Raw genomic sequence first — 24,042 nt, 5'->3', positions numbered from 1 at the left:
CATGGAGGGATGGGGTCACCAACCTACCTTCAAAATTCTTGATCTAGAATTTATTCCTGTCCAAAGAAATACAGGGACAAAAATGGAACAGAGAGTGAAGGAAAGGCCATCCAGTGGCTGGTCCTCCTGCTTCTCTGAAGTTCCCCACTACAGACGTGTTAGGCCTAGTAGCTCTATAAAAAGGGGCTTTTTGGACACAGTGACAGAATGTCACTTGATGAGGTTGAGGCAGGGAATGGAGTGGAGTGTTTTAAAACCAAGAAATGTCAAGGAACATCAAACCTAGGGGATACATGGAGTCAATTCCCCAATAAGGGGCCGGAGAAGGAACCATTACTAACGCCCAACTTCTATCTTCTAGTGTCTACCAGTGTGGGCCAGTATATTGTTTGCATTTAGGCTACCCAGCATATGGTATTTTGTTATGTCATTTTTGAGGGTCTTTTTAAAATTCTGAGTTTCAATTCATATGGCTCACAAGAATCATATTAGGGGGCATTTTTTGATGGAAATGAAACGGAATATAGAATGACACAAGTCAGTACTATTTTATGAACCTTATTTTTAATGCATAAATGTACATATGTAATAGGTTGAGATGTGACTTGTATGTCTTAGTCTGGGCCAAGGTCAAATTCTGCTTAAAAGACACTAGACTGGATGAACTTCGAGGCCTGTCCTAACGCTAACGAAATTCTCAGGCTTGGGGAAGGGACTGAAGGGAAGGGTCACATTTGCTGCCCTCCTCTTTGCATACAGACTGGTTTGTCTCCAATGCTTCTTGAAGAATCAGCAGCAATCATCTGCTGCCGAAGAGCCAGAGCCAAAGGACCGTGGGCTGGTGGCACCGGGAGCCAAGCAAGATCTCCTTGTGGCGAAGTCCTCCTAGAATACCGACACGCTAGACTCAGAACATTCCGGCTGTATTTCACACATGGCCCCTCCCCGACTTGACTGTTCTTGACCCCAGCATTTAGTCACATGTCGTACATCTCTCAGAAGTGACTTTACCACCTACAAGCCTCAGGGACTCCCAGGTACCTCCTTAGGGATCAGCTTGCATTTCTAAACACCAAAACCATGCTGTAATTATTACTGTCTCAGTTTGTGTGGTCATGCACTTAATATTTGCTTATGTATTTATATTTAATGAAAATTCACTGTAGTAACCGGGGGAATAAATCAAGATCATGTTGTTCTAAGGAGATGATAATACAATTAACACACAGAGAGAAGAAGCAAAGCTGAGGTGGGGAAACAAGGGAGCAGTTGTAGCCCGGGATGCTGATTGGCTCAGCAAGCCACGTGCTCATCCAACCATGCTCTTAGCAACCTAGGGCCATCACTGTGGGAACAATGCATACATACCCCTCTCCTGACAGTACACCTGGGAACCAACCCAAGATCCCCCATGCTCATCAAGGTGCACGCGTGCTCCTTCCCAATCAATGAAATACCCTCTTTGCCCCTGACAAACCATTAAAAACTCCCTTTCCTAGACAGTTTTTTTTTTTTATTAACTTGAGTATTTCTTATATACATTTCGAGTGTTATTCCCTTTCCCGGTTTCCGGGCAAACATCCCCCTCCCCCCTCCCCTTCCTTATGTGTGTTCCCCTCCCAACCCTCCCCCCATTGCCGCCCTCCCCCCATAGACTAGTTCACTGGGGGTTCAGTCTTAGCAGGACCCAGGGCTTCCCCTTCCACTGGTGCTCTTACTAGGATATTCATTGCTACCTATGGGGTCAGAGTCCAGGGTCAGTCCATGTATAGTCTTTAGGTAGTGGCTTAGTCCCTGGAAGCTCTGGTTGCTTGGCATTGTTGTACTTTTGGGGTCTCGAGCCCCTTCAAGCTCTTCCAGTTCTTTCTCTGATTCCTTCAACAGGGGACCTATTCTCAGTTCAGTGGTTTGCTGCTGGCATTCGCCTCTGTATTTGCTGTATTCTGGCTGTGTCTCTCAGGAGCGATCTACATCCGGCTCCTGTCGGTCTGCACTTCTTTGCTTCATCCATCTTGTCTAATTGGGTGGCTGTATATGTATGGGCCACATGTGGGGCAGGCTCTGAATGGGTGTTCCTTCAGTCTCTGTTTTAATCTTTGCCTCTCCCTTCCCTGCCAAGGGTATTCTTTTTCCTCATTTAAAGAAGGAGTGAAGCATTCACATTTTGATCATCCGTCTTGAGTTTCGTTTGTTCTAGGGATCTAGGGTAATTCAAGCCTTTGGGCTAATAGCCACTTATCAATGAGTGCATACCATGTATGTCTTTCTGTGATTGGGTTAGCTCACTCAGGATGATATTTTCCAGTTCCAACCATTTGCCTACGAATTTCATAAACTCGTTGTTTTTGATAGCTGAGTAATATTCCATTGTGTAGATGTACCACATTTTCTGTATCCATTCCTCTGTTGAAGGGCATCTGGGTTCTTTCCAGCTTCTGGCTATTATAAATAAGGCTGCGATGAACATAGTGGAGCACGTGTCTCTTTTATATGTTGAGGCATCTTTTGGGTATATGCCCAAGAGAGGTATAGCTGGATCCTCAGGCAGTTCAATGTCCAATTTTCTGAGGAACCTCCAGACTGATTTCCAGAATGGTTTTACCAGTCTGCAATCCCACCAACAATGGAGGAGTGTTCCTCTTTCTCCACATCCTTGCCAGCATCTGCTGTCACCTGAGTTTTTGATCTTAGCCATTCTCACTGGTGTGAGGTGAAATCTCAGGGTTGTTTTGATTTGCATTTCCCTTATGACTAAAGATGTTGAACATTTCTTTAGGTGTTTCTCAGCCATTCGGCATTCCTCAGCTGTGAATTCTTTGTTTAGCTCTGAACCCCATTTTTTAATAGGGTTATTTGTTTCCCTGCGGTCTAACTTCTTGAGTTCTTTGTATATTTTGGATATAAGGCCTCTATCTGTTGTAGGATTGGTAAAGATCTTTTCCCAATCTGTTGGTTGCCGTTTTGTCCTAACCACAGTGTCCTTTGCCTTACAGAAGCTTTGCAGTTTTATGAGATCCCATTTGTCGATTCTTGATCTTAGAGCATAAGCCATTGGTGTTTTGTTCAGGAAATTTTTTCCAGTGCCTATGTGTTCCAGATGCTTCCCTAGTTTTTCTTCTATTAGTTTGAGTGTGTCTGGTTTGATGTGGAGGTCCTTGATCCACTTGGACTTAAGCTTTGTACAGGGTGATAAGCATGGATCGATCCTAGACAGTTTTTATTTAAACACATTCCTGGTTAGAACCAGGTAGGAGAGCGAGGGGGCTGATCTGAACTGGTTTGGAGTATGTGTACCGTAAAGTAACCTGTGTCTCCCGAGTAAACCTTTAGAGGATCTCTCATTTACCATGCTATGCCTGTGCATACTTAGGCGTGTATGTGATCAGGAAGGACAGGTATAGATGTGTAGCGAGCAAAGGCTTAATTCAAGCCTATGAACAACAAAAACACCACTGTGCTATGTATGCCCTGTGGCCACCAAACTCCCCATTCACTTGAACTCCATCAAAGGAAACCTCTAACAGTGATCAGGGCCCTCGAGCACTTTAGCTCCTGTGGTCCACTGACCTCCTAACAGCGCGTTTTCCTGATCTATTGCTTGATGTTTTTTCCCTTTGCTTTGCCTTGGAATAAAATTTCCTTTCTACTTCGGAATCTCTGCAAACCTTTACTTCAATTCCTTGAGGAGAGTAAGAATAAGGAACTGCAGATTGTGACCAGGATCATCTGTAACAAAATTGTAAAGATTGAGTCTGCACAAGTCAGAAGAAATCAGCCAGCCTATGTAGATGGGAACTGAAGACATTGTAGCATCTGGCTGAGTCCTAGTTGATAGTAAAGCCAGATGACGTGACCTGACCAAGTGTTGGTCATGTGCCTGTAAGACGAGCATTAAAAGGAAAATTCCTCCTGGTAATTGTGTGCTATATGCACTTTCAATCTGTTTCTTTGTGAAAACCAGGGCTAGGGATGGTAACAAACACAGAGCTCAGCTGATGTGCTAAATGTTTCCTGTGGTCTCCAGTAGACCTCAAAGTCACCATGATTGTCAGCGCTCATCAAATACAGAGGAGGTAGCCGAAGCTAGCAGGTGGTCAGTCACTGCCTGGGTCACCCAGCTTTTTGGCGCCAGAGCTCCTTGTAAACCCATTCATCAGAGTGCCCTGTGTGGCTCTCCGTCTGCTTCAACAGGGACACAATGGATGACTGCCTCAGTCAGGTATCCCAGCTTTATCTTGGCCTAAGGTGGCTCTGTTTATCTGCCCTGCTTCAAGGTGTTCCTTGGAGTGACAAAGAGGAGGGGAAACATGGGGGAGCACTTGGAAAAAGCTAGGGGTACTCTGGTATCTGCAGTGAATAGCATCCCCTTTCAGCTCCCCTGCACAGGCCCAGGCTGTGTGTTGGAGGACGAGGTTAGATAACAGCGCCAGGAAAGTTCCATGCTCATAGTATGGTTCGCACACTTGATACCATCAAATAACTGTTCACGGGGGGGGGGGGGACATGTAAATGCCCTTTGATCTAATGTGCCCTTTATTGGGTGGTGGGAGGTTCCCCACCCTTTCACTTGATTTTTCAAAACACAGCTCAGAGAGCAAGTGTCTTTGAAAGCAGGTCCCAAAGGCGTGTGTCTGCCTCTCTTTAAGGCTTCCTCTTCAAAGCCTGAATGGGCAACAGAAAGAGAGACAGAGAAAGAAATCCACCATGAAGAGGTATAGCCGCAAGCCAAACACTGCCATACTGAGAAGGTCACGATGGGGTCAGAAAACGGATATTGAAAGGCCACTTAGAAAGGGAGGCTGGGCCTGCGCATACCCTCCCCTCACCCGCCTCCCCTCCCCCCCCCCCAGCTCACACCTGGAAGGTCAAGGAAGACCGTGGGCGGGCCAACAGTAAAGTCACCCAGAATGCTGCTTATCAAAGGGACTTTGTGGGCTGGTGGAGCTCCTGGGAGCCTCAGAGCTGGGGAGGCTTAATGCTGACTAAAAGCTGCTTTAATAAAGCTGAGGTCTGGGCTTGAGTAGCACTCTCCATAAATCAAAGGGCGATGCCACAGTTCTCACTGAAGATCAGCAAGGCTGCTCATTGTGGCTGCGACGGCCCTTAAATCTAATCCACAACTCTTTGAGCAAAAATACCGCCATGACTGCAGGGACAGAGGTGACTGCCTGCTGGAAAGGATCCTGAGGAGCATGGATTTCCCAGGTGATAAGAATGCTGAATGGGTCTGAGGCGGCAAGCCTTGGAAAACAATTAGCCGCGGAAGCGAGATAACCTGTTGAAATTATGGCCCTGCACTTTATGGCTCTTAATAAATTTTCTGGCAGCCTCTTTCCAGCGCAGGGTCCGGGTTCGCTCATACCTTTAATCGCTGGAGGGATTAAGTCATCAAAGTTTCATCTACCTGTCTGACTTCAACCAGAAGTACAACTTACTTGCCTGGACACCGTTCAAAACTGCTGTCTATATAGATTATGACATAATATATAGGGGGACTAACATAAGGCTGACTGTTCCCGAAACTGAAATGTCAAAATCTGCATTTACAGGTTCAGAATTATGTTTAACATTGCACACACTTTAAATGGTAGAAGTCAGGGAAAGTACAAATAATTTAAAGAAAGGATGGTAGGATTTCTCTTTCATCTTCAATGTCCTTCATCACTGCCTAGAGAATACAGGGTACAGGTCAAAGCTGGTTGTCCCCCGCAGTAGCATGCTTCATTCGTTGATTCTTAGATCCTCAGTTTTCTCATCTGTAGAATGGGGTTGTGTCTACCCAATGAACGTGGAAACTAGCTTTGTAACCGTGTTAGCTGGCTCCCTCCTCTTTCAGCAAACCAACTTTAGAGTTTTCCCTGTGCAGGTTGCTTTTACCAGTGGTTCTTATTTAAGTGGTCATTTGTGTGAGGGATTCTTTCAAGAAACTCAGTAGCTTGTTTTGGTTGGGATCTGAAATCCCAAAGACAAGTTGTCCTCTTTTATAGCTCTGACTTAGAAATCATAAACCTAAGATCATAAGTCATAAATCATAAGATCCTATGGGTAAGTTCGGAACATTTAGGCTGATCTCTGGCTCAGATTAGGTACTGAAAGCTACCGGCTACTACCTACCAACAACCTACAACCCTCCTCCTGCTTCCTATTCATGTGTATTTGGAGCTTCCTGGTTCCACCTAGATCAGTGGTTTTCAACCTTCCTAATGCTTCGACCTCATGTTGTGGTGACCTCCCTCCCTCCACCCCCCGCACACCATAACATTATTTTCATTGCTATTTCAAAACTGTAATTTTGCTGCTGTATGAATCATGATATAAATATCTGGCATGCAGGATATATGATATGTGACCCCCCCCAAGGGGTTGTGAGCCCCAGGTTGAGAACTGCTGACCTAGACCCTTCACTTCTGTTCTTTATCTGGAAAAACAATGTTTTTCATTGTCTGCCCAGTTTCTATTCTTCCTGTCCTTTCAGGTGATTTCAGATGCTGTATCTCCATAGGAACTTCCTGACTCTCTGGTCAATGTTGGTTTCCTCCCACAAGCCTTCGGGGCAGTATCGCTCCCTCCAACGCATTGTACATTCTGCCTGGCTGGCCTCAGCTCTTTCTGAGCATGGCTTTCTCCCCTCAGAGCCTGCGGGTGTGAACTCAGGCTATCCGTGGTGGGGTCTGTGGGACATCACTGTCATTTTTGAGCTGTATTTCTTATTAAATCAAGTAGGTATAAGAGCTCAGAAATTAAGCAAAGGTTGGCAGGATTCAGTTCAAGCTCTTTTAAAGATGTCACACATTCATTATTACTTAATAAACTTGAGTATTTAGTAGACACTTGAGGATTGTGTAGGGTTAGGGCTGCTTTCAAGGAACCCCAGGTTCATGTTCAAAGGATGATATTTAAATTGGTGTGATGGGTAATCATCCTGTCAGCTTGACTGCATTTGGAATCATTTAGAATATTCCTCTCTCTGGGTATATCTAGAAGGGGATTTCCTGAAAGGTTTACCTGAGGAGGAATAGACCCACTTTGAACATGTGGAAAGTGTTATCCCATGGTCTGAAACAAGATGGGAAAAGTCAGGAAGACAGTGGAGACCCAGCGTTCATTTCTCTCTGATCAACTGCCCCATGGTCCCACCACCTCCACCGCTGTGATGGACTACATCCCTTAAACTATGAGGGATAAAAAGAAAAACCCACAAGAATTCCAAACTCAAATGACCAAAAGGGCCAAAGCAAAGTCTTTCTTTCTCCAAGCCACTTTTGTCACAGTGGCAAGAACTGTAACTAACACGAGTCTTGAGACAGGGACAGCAGAAGCAGCTTTAACTGTGTCTAGTGACAAGGGAAGCACAGAAGTGAAGCACATTGGAGCACGTCACAGAGGATCTTCTACTGAGATTCGCAGGAGTGCCCACTCCCACTGTAAAGGGAGAGCCCAGCACACTGTCCACAACAAAGGAAGCACTCATAAAGAGACAGTATAGAGTAGATTGAGCTTTCCTTCCTTCCTTTGCTGTCCTAGGTTATAGGGTGTCGACGTCTGGATGCCTCAGTTTCTTCCAATGTAAGGTAAGTAAGAACCTGATATTCTTTGACTGCATGGGATGGCAAAATTACTGTGATCACGAAATATTCAGCATGACATGTAAACAATAATTAGTCAGGAAAAGTGTGGTCACTAAAAGAGAACTTCAATTTTTAAGACACAAAGGAACCTATAGTTTCTTTGGATGTGTCTAAACAGCTTTCATTAAATCTTTATTTTGGAACCATTGTACGCAGGACTCTTTTTTTTTTTTTTTGTGGAGATTCGAGAGAGTTCTTCCAACTCACCATTGATGGCTGTTGAAAGGAAAGAGCAGAGTAACTGATTGCAAGGCGCTTCCTAAAATCCAGGAATTATACAATAATAATAGTAATCGTGTGGGACTAAAAGTATTTCCATCTTAGTCGGTTTTAAGTAATCCACTTTCTCTTTACTTAAGTCTCTCTTTACCCTCTAAATAATGCATTACCCCTTGCATTTACAATTGCCTGGCCTGCTTTTTCGTGTTTTAAATTAGGCTCCGGCATGCTCGCGTGAGCTAACACCCTTCACTTCAAGAATAATGCCAGGAGAACTTTAACAACAGGCCTTGGAGATTTATGGTCTGGGCTTCCAGGTGGAATGTCAGCAACCCAGCAATTCAGGGAAAGAAGCCCCACACCTCATTTCTTCATGAATTCAACAAATATTTCTTGAGCATAAAGCCAGAGCCAGGCAATGTGTTACAAATACGTACACCTTAGATGGCCACACAGACTTGGGAACTAATCACTGTAATACGGGTCATAAAAGTTTTATTGAGGATCTGCAGAAGGTATCTCGGTAACACACAGTGTGGAATTACCAACTCTGTGCTGGGAGGAGGGGCACGGCCATGTCTGTTCAGTGGCAGATAACTGAGTTCCTTGTACCTTGCTCAAACAGAAGGGGAGTTCAATGTTTGCTGAATTGTTGAGGTGAGTTTTGTATTACGGCTTCCAGAAATAAGTTCACAGTCACATGTTTAGCTTTCTATGGGGGTTGCAACTCTTGGAATGACCAGAAACTCTGAGGCCTCAGTGTGCAGGCACGTATCATATTCTCTCAAGTGGAATCCATACAATCCCAATGAATGATCATCATATATATAGTTTTGATTCCCCCATGAAGATGGGGTCTAGGTCCTCCTGCACAAAAACCCATACTTCTGTCACCATGTTTGAGGCAAAAGAGTGATTAACCCTCATGTCCTGTTTTATCCCGTTGGCCTCCCTTGTCAAAGTGAGGCCCCAGGTAGAACCCAGGTTGTGAAGAAATTTGGCATATGGCGGTCTTCAGCATCAGGTCTTTTAGATCCTAGGAATCTTTGATTTCAAAGTGTGAGACGAAGCCAGTCTCTCACCTATAACTTCAAGACTTTTAAGGAAAGAGCTGCCTGGTCAGGGATTTAAGGACCCGCTGTCCTTCCTCAGCCATTGTCCCTTGTTTTCCGTCTGTACTACTATTACTTCAATGTCTTAAACTTAATGGACATACTATGCTCCTATTGCTGTGACACAATCATGGTACACTTGTGGAAGTTCAGTGACAACATCTGGGGGTTGTTTTTCTCCTTCCACTGTGGGCTCCAGGGATTGAACTCAGATCATCAGCTTAAGGGCTCTTAGCCACTGATTCATCATGCCAGCCCTTTCTGAATGATTATTACCAATATATACTGATAAATGCTTAATAACTTAGTCTCCAGAATAGAAGACACCCAAATCTGTCACTTATATTCATCCCCTGTGGTTTGAATATTTCCAAAGTGGTCCTTCTCAAGCTGTTGTCCCTGAAAGTGATGTTGTGAGGAGGTGCACACAGTGGGCTCTTTTGTGAGATTCAGAGAAGTTCATTTCACTAGAAATGCCAGAGAGATAAGTGTTTTGCCCAAGGTTACCCAGTAAATCAGTGGCTAGCACCTAATCAATGTTTTAAATCCATGTCTACCAATTTTCAATATTCTTTCTTGCGGCAGCTAGCTAGGTGATTCGGCCAGTTCTCTGTTTCAAAATGTCTCCCCTTTACCCCCCTACCAGGAGTAGAGAGTTAGGGGTGCATGCATAATACAGTATAAAAGAGTTCCAGGCCACCACATAAATGAGGGGTTATGAGGTATTCCAGGAAAATGGAATTACGAAAGCAGGCCTTTGAGAGTGGAGGTGGTTGGAAAGAGGGAGCTCAGAGATAAATGAGATGCTATAGATGTCTGTGGGTGAGGCTGAGGAGAAAAAGTGCCTTGGATGAGCCTGGCTGTGCCAACACCAGGAAGGGTGGGCATGCTTGAGGACTGCTATAGGGTCTCTACAGGGTACATATGGCACACGCATGAGGGCAGAGTTTAAATGGAAACTTGATAGCCACTTCCAGATTTCTGCCTTGCAGCTGTGGGTGTGGTAGTACCATTGTTCATCACAGGATTGTGAGGACAGGTATTTTTGGAGAGGGCTTGTGGGGTATTACTGTCCAGGAAAAAAAAAAGCAGGACTGTTCAGAATAGGATGTGAGTTAAAACAGCAAGCTGAGTCAGAGCTGGGAGATTAATGAAACCTTGCTGAACTTGCCGGGCCTATGAACTTGCTAGAAATATGGAAAGAGATGAGAATAAGGTCAGGAGAGAGAGGAGGGGGTTTGTTGGAGATGTTAAAGATGATCTTCTGTAGGCGATGTGAGAGTGATTCTAGAATGAAAGGGGTAATCGATGTTGAATGATGTAGCTACCATGATGGGCGGCTCTGATCTCCCTCCACAAAAGAATGACGTTCTCGGCTGCTGTGAAAACTATCCAAAGATGGTCCCAAGTGCTGGGACCCAACTGAAGAAAACTGCCTGACCCTAGGTCTTTTCCTTGGGGTAGCCATGAGGCATAAAAGCCAGCTAACTCACTCTTATCTGGAGAAGCTGTGAGGGTCCATGGTTCTCCAGAGTTTCCAGTGGACTTGGCTAGAGTCAATACTGGGAGCACAATGCAGTTCAGCTGCTCTCTCTCCAACCTTGTCTGCCTGCAGCACAGAGATGCTGCCCCTTTGTCCTGTTGCTGTTCTTGGGCATAGAGCAGCTGTTCTCAGACCTGTAGGTGTTGACCTTATTGGCAAACCTCGTTTCCAAAAAGTGTTTATATTATGATACATAACACTAGCAAAGTTACAGTTATGTGTCGGGGGGGGGGGGGGCAGCGCACTGACAGTTACGAAGTAGCCATGATGTAATTTTAGGGTTGGAGGTCACCACAACATGAGGAACTGTGTTATTGTGTTGCAGCTTAGGGAGGTTGAGAATCATTGTATTTGTAGGGGGAGCATCATTCATCAGATTCCCCAAACAAATCAAGATACTGATATCTCACTGACTGAATAAAGCTTTATTCCAATGCAAAATAAAACATGAAAAATTTATATACTCATATACAATAACATCCAAAATGTCTTCGGTGATATAAATGGGATTATTTTAAAAAGTTTGTAAAGAATTCACTCTCCATTCCCATATGCCAAACTATGATTTCACATAATGTATCTTTAGAACGTATGAACAGATGACTTGATAATCATAAAAGAACAGGGAAGACTACAGAAAGTGAGGGTATAGACAACAGGCTTTGTTTTATGTTGCACTAGTAAATAGTTCTGCATATGGAACGGAACACTTTCTGAAGTGATCAAGAGAGGGGCTCGAAGCGTCTTTGGGAACGGCTCACTTCCCACTCAGCAGCCAAACCTAGCTTTTAAAAGCCAGTCTGTGGGCGACTACATGACTGGAGGGAGAAAGAGTTGTACTTGGAAGCCACAGTTGCATATGAGAGTCCTGGCTTATTTTAGTCTCTATTTTTCCTCTTTTTTATGGGAAAGGTGACTTTGTAGGGATACCTTATGAAGAATCCCCCTTTCTGTCTCACTGTAGCCTCGTTTCTACCCTAGGTTGGCATGAACTGAGAGAGCAGAGAAACACTACTATGGACTTTTCTGAATGGAACACCCTCCCGCCTAATTGTATAAAACTTGGACTTTCTGTTTGCATGGACCCAGGAAGCAGTGGGATGTCTACCCAATTTAATGCAGTTTGAAAGCTGCGCACAGTGGATCTCGGTGTTCAATCTGATGGGAATTTTCAGACACACATTCCTCTATCCACCACTTTTCAATTCCTTCCACAGGCCTGAAATTCTATAACATTGCTCAATCACTAAACAGAAAACAAAAAAAAAAACAAATTTGTTGATTTCCAGTGAGGGAAAGGTAATTATTCTTTTTAGGTTTGGTCTCACTGTGGACCAGGGAACAGAGAAAACAGTTCTCGGATCATCCTGAAGTTGCAGGAGGATTTCCTTCATAAGGTAGGTCTAGCTTAAAAAAAAATCAAGGCACTGGGTCTCTTTTTAATTTTATTCTGTCAGTAGTAGAGACAAGGCCCCATAAAGCCTCCAAGGTTCTGTTTCTCTACAGTGCTATTGAATACATCAGGCTTTTGCTCCGTGTAGTCCTGTGGGCCCCATATAGATGTTCTCAAAGTTGAAGAATAATGAGTTTCGGACTTTTTTTTCCCTAAGCTTTGCTTGCTATGAAATCATGATTGAAGAAAATGTTCCTTTGTTTGTCCACTGACTTGGCCCTGTGGGGAAACAGTATTAAGCCAACAGGGCTGATACCTCAGCCATGAGGCACGTTTCTCTCTCTTGTGGAAGGCCGAATTCTTGGGAGAGTAAAGGCTTTCAGTGGATCTCCTCTCTCATATCTTTCTAGTCATACAAAAAGGGGGCGAAGAAGGGCCCAGTAGCAGGTTTGTAGCTCTTGTTAAAAACTATTTCTCTCTGTTAGAGTTCCCAGCTACAGAGAGATTCCCTAATGAGTTTTCCCAAGGCTGTAAACATACTGATAGCTATTTCTCTCTCCTGGGGGACCTGCTGATCATGGCCTGGCCTTCCAGACAGCCACATGCTTTGCTGGAGCCTTGGAAAAAACGGTCTTACAGCAGTGGAGGGGAGACAGTTGGATGCTACACAGGCACTGATAAAGCCTACTGCCCCAGCTGTTCTTAACCATTGCTTGGCTTGATGCAGCCTTGGTCACAAACACAATGTTAGTTCTTTAGGGTAGAATCAGATGCAGTGAATGCTATACTTTAAGCAAGAACAGAAAGCTGTTTCATTTGACTTTTGTTGTTGTTCTCTTTAATAATACATTTGGACCTCTGTGGGCTTCTCAGGATTAGCAGCTATTGGATTGACTGTGTACAACACAAAGCCAAGGTCTGGAGAAGCTTTTCTGAAGCCTGCACGTAGGGGTGCTGTGCAATCAGGGTGAGCGTGTTGGAGCTGGAACCCATGAGCAGAGCAGTTATCCTCAAGTGCCAAGTTCTCTGTAGCACACCACTGTCACCTACCCCTGGCCAGCCTGCAAGTGGCCTATCTAGCCTCCTTATAAGGGGAAACTTGTGCCGTGGATAAAATCAATGCTTTACAGAAATCTGAGGAAAATATAGAACACAATGAAGAGTGATGTTTTTTAGAAAAAATACAGGGTCTTGTTATATGATCTTAAAACCTAGAGTTCAGGCTAGCTTCCACCTCAAATCCTTCCTGCCTTGGCTTCCTGATTGCTGGGATTCTAGACACATGGTACCATTCCTGGCTTAAGAGTTGATTTAATGCTCCCCACACCCGTCAATTCCACACTGCATTTTTCTTTCAGGATTCCTTGGCTCAAAGGAAAGGCCATTTCCAGCATGGTGGCCAGGGACCCTAGAGTGTAGCCACAATAACTTGTTAATCAGAGCCTGGGGTCCTCTGCTCCATTGAACAAATTACATATGATTTAAGGTTGCTGGCTGAAGAGAGATGGCGAAGGACAGAAAGCAACTCGACAGTCTATTTTTCAGAGGGCCACGGCAATTGTGGTTTCGATAACCATCTCTCCTAAGTCCAGCAAATGATGCTATTTACGTCAAAAACCAGCACTTGCATCATTCCTGGTCACAAAAATATTTTAGATTAAAAAAAGGAAGAACAATTGGACCGAATGACTACTCTACGGATCTAGAACACTACAATTCAGTAAAACGGTTTGGTCAGTGGTATTCTACTTTCAGCCAAAATATGTCTATATTGAACTAAAGGCTTTTTGGAGGGGTGGGGTGAAGTGGGAATGTGAAAGGTTTAAACTACGAATCGGTCTCTGGGAACCCCCAATGCTGGGCTGTTTCTGCTGTGTCAGTCTGCGCACGCACACACAGGAAGCTTCAGATGCTGTGTTACACGCATAGGAGAGCTCCAAGGAAGCAAGGGTGGCTTTTCAGTTTCCTGAGCCAGAATACCTTTCCTTTTAAATCCGGCGAAGACCTTAGCTTTGCCCTGACATTTGTTAATGAGAGTGAGCAGATGCAGACTGATTCAATCTTACCATCTTCTCCCTTCACTTCCCTGCCTGACTCCTTCCTCATTAAACATCCAGAAGGCAATTTTCTCTTCTCTTCTCCATACTGCAAGTCACATGTGTTTGAATGTGCGCACGCACGCGCACACGCACACACGCGCGCGCACACACACACGCACACACTTCCATCTACTTGCTGTCCCAGGGCAGATGGGTACTGTTCGGCACTGTGTCTAGAACTGACACTCGTGTGGCCTGGGCAGCAGGCTCTGTTTTCTTTACACACCCCACTCACAGGTATTCTTGAGCCCTTAAGTGGAAGGCTAAGGTAATTATAGGCATTTGAGGAAGACTCTGAAAGGAGCTATCTCCAAGCAAGCGTGCCAGGGACGAGGAGGGAGGAAAGCAAGGACCATGGGGCATCAACCTTCTTCCCCTGCTCACTGTGGTGCTTGGAAAGAATTGCCTTCTGGAAGCTCTGACCAGCTCACATCCTCCCAGGACACTAATACTGCATTCGAATTCAAATTACTGTCCTTTATATCAAAAGCAAGGAAGTGCAAAAGGCTTGTATCAAACAAGTAGTACCGGGAACCCAAGCTAGACTGTAAATAAGGAAATACAGTCTTCCTTTGGGTCTAGGGTTTCCAAGAGGTCACTAGTCGTGTATGTGGTTGCTTTGTGTTCAGTGAGAACATTGTGCTTCTGAAGATGCCTATTTGCAGCCTCTCTACTCTGCCAGTTGGTAGGTCCCACACCTCCAAGGATAGGGCTGAGTCTCTGAACGGGTGACTAGGCCTGACTGAGAGAGAGAGAGAGAGAGAGAGAGAGAGAGAGAGAGAGAGAGAGAGAGAGAGAGAGAGAGAGACTCTTGCCTCTGTACTATTGCTTCTACTGTGTGTGGGGTGTGGGGTGTGGGGTGTGGGGTGTGGGGTGTGGGGTGTGGGGTGTGGGGTGTGGGGTGTGGGGTGTGGGGTGTGGGGTTGTAAGGGTTGTAAGTAGCGCTGATTTTCTAGCCAGGGGCTACTATAGTGTAGCTCTATTGATTTTCAATCAATTGTCTTTCTCACCAAATCAACCGATTCTGCAAGCCTTTCAAGTATCAGGAAATACTGTTTTTATGATCGTATCCTTCTTCCTTTTTGAATCCATATCCCCACACCCTTGTCCCTTTTTTCTCCTCTGATACAGTTAGGCCATGCATCCTCAGGAAGCAAGAGCCATGCTGTACCATGGGACACCTTAGCCCGGAGAAGGCCTTAGGTTCTAGCAATGGCAAAGATGATGTTGGATATCTTCCTTGCTTGGCAGATCTCTGGGATGTTCAGCTATACTGCTGCAGTCATGGGATTCTTCTGCCTGGGATCCTGGTTACGATAGGGGTACTGGTCAGGGCTGCCCCCTCGGGGCCCTGCCCTGCCCATCTCCTGGTAGACTGGTACTCTCTGGTGCTGAGGTGGTGACGGAGGAACATCTTGTCTGAAGGGTCCTTTATGCTGATGGGCTGGTGGGGGTGGGTAGTACTGTGGGTATCGTAGATCGGTCACCCTCAGATCCGGGGGTCTGGGATAGCTCCCTCTTGGGGAATGCACAGGATGAGGCCCTGGGTAGTATGGAAGCTCTCTTTCATTGTAGCGCCCTCGGGGTGAAGCTGTCAGGTAGTCCACAGGATCTGCTGAGCCTCCCCTAGAAAGGAAAGCAGAGATGCGTCAGGAACTGTGGAGCTGCTGCTCTCAAGTGGAGAGCACATGTGTCTGCCCTGACTGCAGTTGGCTTGGATAAGGGTAGACTAGAAGATGTGATGTCTACCCTTAAACTATGAAAGAGAGGACCCCCTTCTGCTTTGCCATCTCAGACTTCAAGATGAAAACCATGTTCCGTGGAAGGGCAACCAGGATGCAAGAACTCAGGCCCTTAGTACCACAAGCCACTATGTCTCCTAGGACTGCTTACATCACGTTGCCACATGAGAAGAAACACATTCCTATATTGCTTATACCCTTTTATATTTGCTTTTATTACAGCTCAGCTAAGCCTGTGACTGTTAGAGCTCCAGTCTGTGTGAGATATGGTAGCCCAAATACTCCAGGTCAGAGTTCTCATAAAGTGTACTAATTTCCCTCCTAGATGGCAGAGGTGCTCCTGGAAGGCTGTGAGTGGCTTTGGCTAAGTCTGGGTGGCTGCTGTCACACCCTTGGATGGATTACTATGCATTCCTCTATTGTTCCTGAAAGACCTCGCAACTTGGGGCTGGGAAACTACCCATCTTGAACTGTGATAAAGGTAATTAAGTCTACCACAAAGTCAGTAGCAAAAACCAAGTTGTCCTGGGTAATGGGGAAGGCTATGCAGAGAGATCTGGGGCCAGAACACACACTAATGGAAAATGAGTCTGTCTGGAACTTTCTACTGAAGACAAGTATCGCCTGATCTGCCCCCCCATAACAGAAACAACACGTTGCTAGACAATGTGCAGATGATGACATCTTGGCTAGCCCAGGGTGAGACACATGACTTCTGTTTGCAGCTCTTAAAATCCATCAACCTTCTGTGCACACATTTGCCAGTACCATTCACCACGTCACCACATCTGTCCCTTCTTTATTCCTTGGCTCTTTATTTTTTATTTTTTTAAAGGAGAAACAGAAATAATAATGGTTACTGAAAAGCTCTCCAACGGCTTGGATACCTGAAAGGAATGACAGGGCTGTAAGAACACCATGCCTGTGGTTAATCAGGCACTGTCAATGAGGGTCAAAATCACCCTGTAATCTGTGGAGCTGGATGGTAAAACAGCCCTGAATGTTCCCCAAATCAATGAAGGTTTGACAAGCTCTGAGCTCAGGGAGTGAGTGTGTGGAAAGCTGTGTGTGATCACAGCCGTAAGGATGAGCGATACAGTCCCCCATCAACATTTATCTGTGTGTGCCTGTGCCCTAATTTTGCTATGTATGATAATGAATGATGGATTCATGAATTTGGGGGTGATTTAGTTAGTGAGAGTTCTCAGATAAAAAATTAAGCTGTTTGCGTACAAGTTATTTATAACATCAGCTGTTATTGTTCGGTTCGGGCTGCTTTGCTTTATGCTAAGTTGTCCATGACAAATAGAGCAGACATACATCGCCTGTCATCTGTCACCATGGCCCCCGTGAAATAAAGGACCCCGGTTTCACCATCCCTTTCCTTGACAATTTCATTTTTTATTTAGAAAATTTCCAGCACTCATTGTGTCTTTTATTGTTTAAAAAAAATTAAAGACCTCTTCTTTCGGCCGCTATAGTCATTTCTATTTGGCTCCACCTGGAGATTGCAGAAACCCCTTTAAAAAAAACCCTTAACCTGTGTTTCCTTTCAAACGCTACCAGAGGTATTTCGCTGCGTGAAGTGAAACATGTGGTCTCACTGCACTCGTTTTACGTCCTTAGGATAAATCACTGACATTTGCAACACACAAACATTATCTACCTTAAAATGAACATACAACCAACACTCCCCCTGGACTCTGAGTGGGAATGTTTCCTGTTTAAAATGGAGAGAGAGAAAGGAGAAATTCCAGGCCTTGGACTGTTTTTTTAGGGTCCTGGTCTCTCTCTTAAGATTTCACCTTTTTAAAACAGAACATTATAAAAGACAGAAGTCCTTGGGGGGTTTCTCTCTCTTTTTTAAGTTGTGGAGAGACGATCCAGATCAAGTGGTGACGGAATGGAGGCCACCCTGAGCAACTTGCAAACCCGAGTGACTCCACAGTGTGCATACACAGCCAGAAAGGAGCTTATCTCTCCTCCCAGACCTCGGCCTGAGACGCTCCAGCATTCACTGCAAAGAGGAGGTGACCCCAAGATAGCATCATGGTCCCCAGAGGGCTTCTCTGGGGGTGGATTATATGTTGGGGAGTTTGCTTACATGTGGCAGACACCAAGTGGAGGGCTGCTCTTTGTCAAGCAGTGGTGGCTTGGAAATTGTCTTTTTCTGTAGAACTCATCATAGAGTTATTGTTTGTAATTTTTTAGGGAGAAGAAAAACAATGAGTGGCTTGTAAAAACACTATTGAGAGTTCAGAGACCTCCAGCAGCATTTTCCTCCCAGGGCTGCTGTTCATAATATTTCCCCCCTTAGAGCCTATCATTTCCTTCAGACTTTCACCAGAACAGCTTCTAAACTACTGTGAATGTGATCACATGCACACACTCACATAAACATGTAAAAGAACCATTTCTGGGGACTAGAGAGATATCTCAATGGTTAAGGGTGCTCTTGCAGAGGATTCGAGCTCTACCTCTAGAACCCACATGGAATGGCTAACATTCTCTTGTAAGTCTGCCTCCATGGGATCTAGCTATACTAGAGCGCATGTGCATACACACACAGACACAGACACACAGACACAGACACAGACACACAGACACAGACACACACACACACACACACACACACAGACACACACACACAGACACAGACACACACACACAGACACAGACACAGACACACACACACACACACACACACATACACACACACACACACACACAGACACACACACACACACACACACACACACACATACACTTACTTTAAAAACATAGGAATTTTTATAGGAAAAAAAAAGAAAACCTCCTATATGAGTTACTTTTTCCCTGCTGCACAGACAAGATGAATGGGATGGAAACAACTTAAGTGGGGAAAAGTTCATTTTGGCTCACAGTTTCAAAAGGAACGGCCATCCTTATGGGTGGAGAGGGCAATGGAACAACATCATGAACTGGGGTATGTGGCTAAGCTACTCACTCACACAGAAGCAGGGATCAGGAAGCTAAGAGCGCTGGTGGGAACCAGAACTGGACATCACCTTCAAGATCCACCTCTAGGCAATCCACTTACTTTCAGATGGGTCACACGGACCAAAAATTTCACACCTTCCCCAAACAGTGCATCAGCTAGGGACCAAAATATTCAAACCCAATGAGTCTCTGAGGGAAAACTTCCTTTTAATTTTCTGTTTTCCCTGTCAGTAAGCTGGAAGCCAGAGGATTTAGGTTTTGCTTGGGAACTCTTAGGTATGGTTTCAGGTCTGTTTCAAACCACACAGATGTATGCAACAGTGCACATAATAAATGTTGACCATTTTTTCCAAACAAGACAAAGTCACAGGTTATTTACATGTAAAGTAAGAAATAGATTGCTTCCTTCCAAGAGGACTTTCACTTTGTGACATCTTACTGTGTCTCTAGTTTTCATTTAGCAAAAGGGGCCTGGAGAGGAGAGCCTGTTTGGGTTGGTCAGCCAGGCCCTGGGTACCAGCCATCATCGTAGATATAGAAAGATAGAAGCTATGCTGCTGTTTGGTTAAACAATCATGCCTGGGACAGGGATGGTGTGGGAAGGACAGATTCCCTGCAGTGCTATTCTCACTGGAGTAGAGAAAGGTGCAAGGGCAAGTGTCAGTCCTCTCATCTGTATACCAGCCTTGCAGAGACAATCTCCATCCTCAATGTTGGCCCTAGTTAGTCATCTGTTCTGCCTTGGTCTTGAGGTACTCATACCCTGCATGGGAGTGGACCTCTTGGAAGTGGGCACCGACTCTTCATGCCTCTGCCATCTCTCTCCCTTGGGGCTTTGTGTCTCAGAGGCACTCCATAAATGCATGCTGAGTTTTTTTGAGGGAAAATTCTCAAATGTACACAGTAACCAGAGAGTGTTAGATGTGGTTAGAGGCTGGAGAAGAACAGAAGAACAAGAGGAAAGAGTAGATTCAGTGGGACTCAGAGATGGATGATGGTTGAAGTAAGATTGATTTCTACTTTTTCCAGAGGAAAGAAGGAAAGAGGGAATGAGTTAAGTATTGGATTGAGTCCAACATAGAAAGACTGTAAAGTTTATTAGTTTTCCAGGCACAACAGGGCAGATGTTACACATGAGCTCACAGTGACAGCAACAATATGGACAAGACCCATGCACGCTCCAGCCCAGTCGCAGTCCCAGCACAGAGGAGGCAAGGTAGGCATGAAATTCCACCACTCGTTGAGAAGCTGTTGGCATTTTTTGGTTGCTGGTACAGGGAGAGTCAGCTTTCTTTAATGATAGGAACCCTAGTAGGGACAGGGCAGGACATCCCCAGAGTAGTTGCAACAATCCAAATTGGACTTGTAGGAAACAGAAAAAATAAAAAAAGAAAAAAGAAAGACAAGAAGGAAGAAAGGAAGAGAAGAGGAAGAAGAGGAAGAAGAAAGTTGAGTGGGAAGGGATGGTAACATGAAGAAGATGATTAAGTAGAGGAGTTGGTGGGGTGAATACATTCAAAATACATTGTATGAAATCCTCAGACTATTAATTAAAATATTTTAGAAAATGAACTATAGACTGAATTTACTAGGTACAGGTTATGTATATTTAAGAAATCCCTTCACAATTGTCTGAAGGAAATTTTCTTTATTGCTGTCATAAACCCAGTAATGTAGGAACATCTTGATTCATGTCTAGAAATACAGTTCAGTAAAAGGCTCCAGATAAAGGATTGGAGGGAGACTGTTGAGCTCACACGCAATCAATGCTTTCCAGCTCTGAGTGAGCTCCAGGGTGGGGGTGATGTCCAGTCCCTCTTATCCCAGCACTAACCCACTTCTGTCCACAAAAACACGTATGATGGACGACTATCATATAAACCACACATGCCCAAGACAGGCAGAAACTAGGGTTATGCAAAGCAGTCTACCAGCTGCTGTAACTCAATGCCCTTTCTTCCCAGTACAGAGAACAGAGGCAATGGTTTGGATAAGACCTGCTCTGATGAGGGAGAGACTTGAGGAATATTTGTAACCTTCAGTTCTTCTAACAGCGCTGACCCTGACCAGGGTGATCACGATGCATGTGTCTCACACCTGGGGTTGACGAGTGTGGCTATGTGTCATCCAATGAGCTCCTCATAGGATAGAGAAATCTCACTGACACTGAGTAGCCATGGCTGGGGGTGTGAGGGGAGTAACTAAGAGACAAGTCAGCAGGAAGATTGTTTTAAGAGGTGAGTTCAAAGGTAAAGAAATAAGGTTTGTAGTAGAGAGTGTGAAACCACAAGGAATGTACAAGCAAGGGCAATGCCCAACTGACAAAAAGTGGATTGGATTTTGTTTTTTTTAGTTTTAGATAAACTTCAAAAGTGGAAATTCTTGTTCCTCTTAATTTGTATAAGATACTGTGTGTGTTAGCAGCCTAAACAAAGACAATTAAAACAAAATCAAACCAAACCAAACCTCCTTGTCTGAATGGGTTTCTTTCTTTCTTTCTTTTTTTTCTTGGTAATAATTGATTGTAACCAAATTTGGAGTTAGAACGGAGTCAAGTCATATGGTTCAAGTCTCCTGGTGCTGTCCTCACTGGCAAGATGTGAATCAGCTCTGCTCCTTCAGATGTTCCACACAGAGTGGGCCCAGTATTTGTAAAGTAAAAAAATAAAAAATAAAAAAATAAAAGCAGTGCAAACTAATATGCTCTTAAGCTGCCCGTGTTATGTGGAGAGAGATGCTTTTAGTCTGTGTTTGGAATTCCTTTGGGGTCAGGTTTCCAGTTACCAGGCCTTCATCCGTGGTTCAGGCACGAATGTGGTTGGCCTGGATTAGCAGAGCCCTCTGCAAAGTATATTACATAGCTTTGATTTCAGCAGATTTTACAGAGCCATAAAATATAATGACCATTTGATGACCTATGATATAGAAATGATTATGGAAAAAACCTCCCCCTTTCATCACTCACGTTCCCCATCCTGTTATGAGGAAGGGCCCTTGCTGTTCTCTGCAGAGGACTGGAAAGAGAAGCAAGTGTCACGGCAGACGCTTCTGGCCCTTTGTAACACCAGAGGGATGTTTCCAGAGAAAATGAAAGCGAGCTGGCAACAGCGGAGTGTTCAGAAGGCAAATGCTGTCTGATCAACCCCATTTGATTTCTCTGTTGGTGTCTTTCATCAGCCGCCACAAATAGAATTCATTTACTAACAAATGACACGGCTAGGGAGTCTCAGCTTCTGTGTCAGTCGGGCAGACAGACAAAGAACATGGCCCTTCAGAGTACTTCATCCTGTCAGACGTGGGGAGTTTTTGCAGACCTAAGAGTGGTCCTGTTAAAATAACCTCTTTTATGGGAGTGGGGTAGGGTGAGAGTGTTTCAAAGTTTCGTGTCAGGGACAATTAGAAAGGACAAGCATGAGTCACACAGGGGGACATGGAGTTCTTGTGGAAATCAAGAGCTGTCCTTGGAATCCATTTCAGAGAAGGAAATGGGGACCAAGGAAGGGAATCATAACTTGACCAACCAGCCCACAAATTCACTTTCCTCTTTTTCTTTTGTATCAGGAGTTCTGGAATCTCAGTATCTATGTATTGAGGATTTCATCTGATTGTCATGCGAGACAGGATGGCTCCTTTCCAAGGGCAGACTTAAGGAGCTGACAGGTTGGGGCCTGTTGAGTCCTGAATTCTAAAAGCTGGCCTCTCAGGAGAAGCATTATAGGACTACAACCCAAGGCTACTGCCTGTAGACAGGATATTCCTGAGGTAAAGCACAGCATTCACAAAAGCCACCTTTCCCTGCTTGACGTTAGATCATATATACATTTAGAGTAGTGTATATATATGCACTTACATAAGGTATAACATAATACACACACACACACACACACACACACACACACACACACACACACATACACGTTCTTGGAGAAGATGTTGCATATTGCTGACACAGCTATCTCCTCATCCCTTCAACTGATTTCTAAATTACTATCGGTTAAATGAGTCCTGTATCAATCACTGTTCCCTTTCCCTCTCCCCATCAACCCGAAGCCTGAGGATTTTGATGTAAATCACCTGTAATCATTACATCTCTTCTCACTCTGGGCAAGAAGTACAGTTAAGGAATCAAAGCTTTCTGGCGTGTGTGTGTGTGTGTGTGTGTGTGTGTGTGTGTGTGTGTGTGTGACAGGGGAAGAAGAAGAGCTTCCACTTCATGGTTTTATTCTGACACAGGAAGATTCTGGCACTGAAAATTCTTACTCTGGAATCCAGAAGCAGAAATGCTAAGTGCTGGGCCCAGCACCACTGTGCTCCGTGGGCTCCGTAACCAGCATTGGATGGTGGTTTAGAATTGCAAAGGTTCAAAGCAAGGTGAGCAGAGTAGTTCCTTTGCAAGTGCCTAAGGCAAACGAGCCCTATCTCAAGCAGTTTTTCCAAGTCAGCCCCTTTATTTCTCATGAGTGTGATAGGGCAGTATTATCCATGGCTTGAGACCAGGAAAGGCAGAACAAAGAGGCTATGTGACTTGATTGAAAGTCGTGGGCAGTGGGGAAGGCCCAGGGTCCACCTAGGCAGACAGAGCCAGGGCCTCTTGCTTGACTGCCAATCTTGTCCCCACTTGCTTTATGCCAGCTTATGATGTCCGGGTTCTGGGTTAAAGAAATGTTATACTTACAAACACACTTTTGAAATGAATCTAATGGGGAAAAAAGGCAAAAGAGTTTCCTAATAAGTGTTTTGGCTTAGAAAACCCATGAAGCTAGACACGCTGGGAGCCCTGGTAGTATGCCTAAGAAACACCCAGAATTCCAAGTGTGAAGTCCCATTCAGATACTCTGAGCTGCTGACACAGTAGACTTTTCTTGTACCATTTAAAAAAGCCAGAACAGATATTTGTGTGGTTCTACCTGCGAGGCCCCATGTTCAAGGGTCCAATATATTGAATATTGGTGTCAATACCCAAGGGTGTATTTACCAACCAATACTTTCATTCACCCAAACCCATGTTGACATGATGGGGCCCAAGAAGCACCCTGAGGATTCTGATACAGGATAGATAGGGTATCATTGGATGGCTGAAGGAACACCAGTGTGGTTGTAAGGATCACACGACGCACAACTCCAGCAGTGGCCATTCTAGAGGATGATGCAATAACATAGCGGGCCCGGAGAAATCCAGAGGACGCTCTCACTCACACTCAGCCCAGCATCCTGCTCTGGCACGCAGCCTCACGTTTGTGGCTGGCTGTGCTCGCTCCTGTGGTTTCATCGTGGGATCTCTTTTCCACTGGACTATTACAACAGCACTAGTAACTCTGGACTCACAG

The 24,042-nt window shown here is 44.8% G+C and overlaps 1 protein-coding gene across 3 annotated transcripts in view; it reads right to left on the bottom strand.

Moving 5' to 3' along the window:
• Positions 1-210: 210 nt before the first annotated feature.
• The window catches only part of Pard3b (par-3 family cell polarity regulator beta), a 1,028,687-nt gene continuing 1,004,855 nt past the window's right edge, over positions 211-24,042 (bottom strand). For 2 of the 3 annotated variants that reach the window (NM_001191808.2, XM_063266952.1), the window contains 1 exon segment: positions 10,909-15,620. In NM_001191808.2, the coding sequence (NP_001178737.1) occupies positions 15,263-15,620 (358 nt within the window). In that variant the 3' untranslated portion in view covers positions 10,909-15,262. 3 annotated transcript variants of the gene reach the window in all.

This window comes from Rattus norvegicus, chromosome 9 (genome assembly GCF_036323735.1).
Source record: "Rattus norvegicus strain BN/NHsdMcwi chromosome 9, GRCr8, whole genome shotgun sequence".
NCBI classification, from domain to species: Eukaryota; Metazoa; Chordata; class Mammalia; order Rodentia; family Muridae; genus Rattus; species Rattus norvegicus.
The sequence above is the reverse complement of the archived record's forward strand: the minus strand, read 5'-3'. Positions and strand labels throughout refer to the sequence as shown.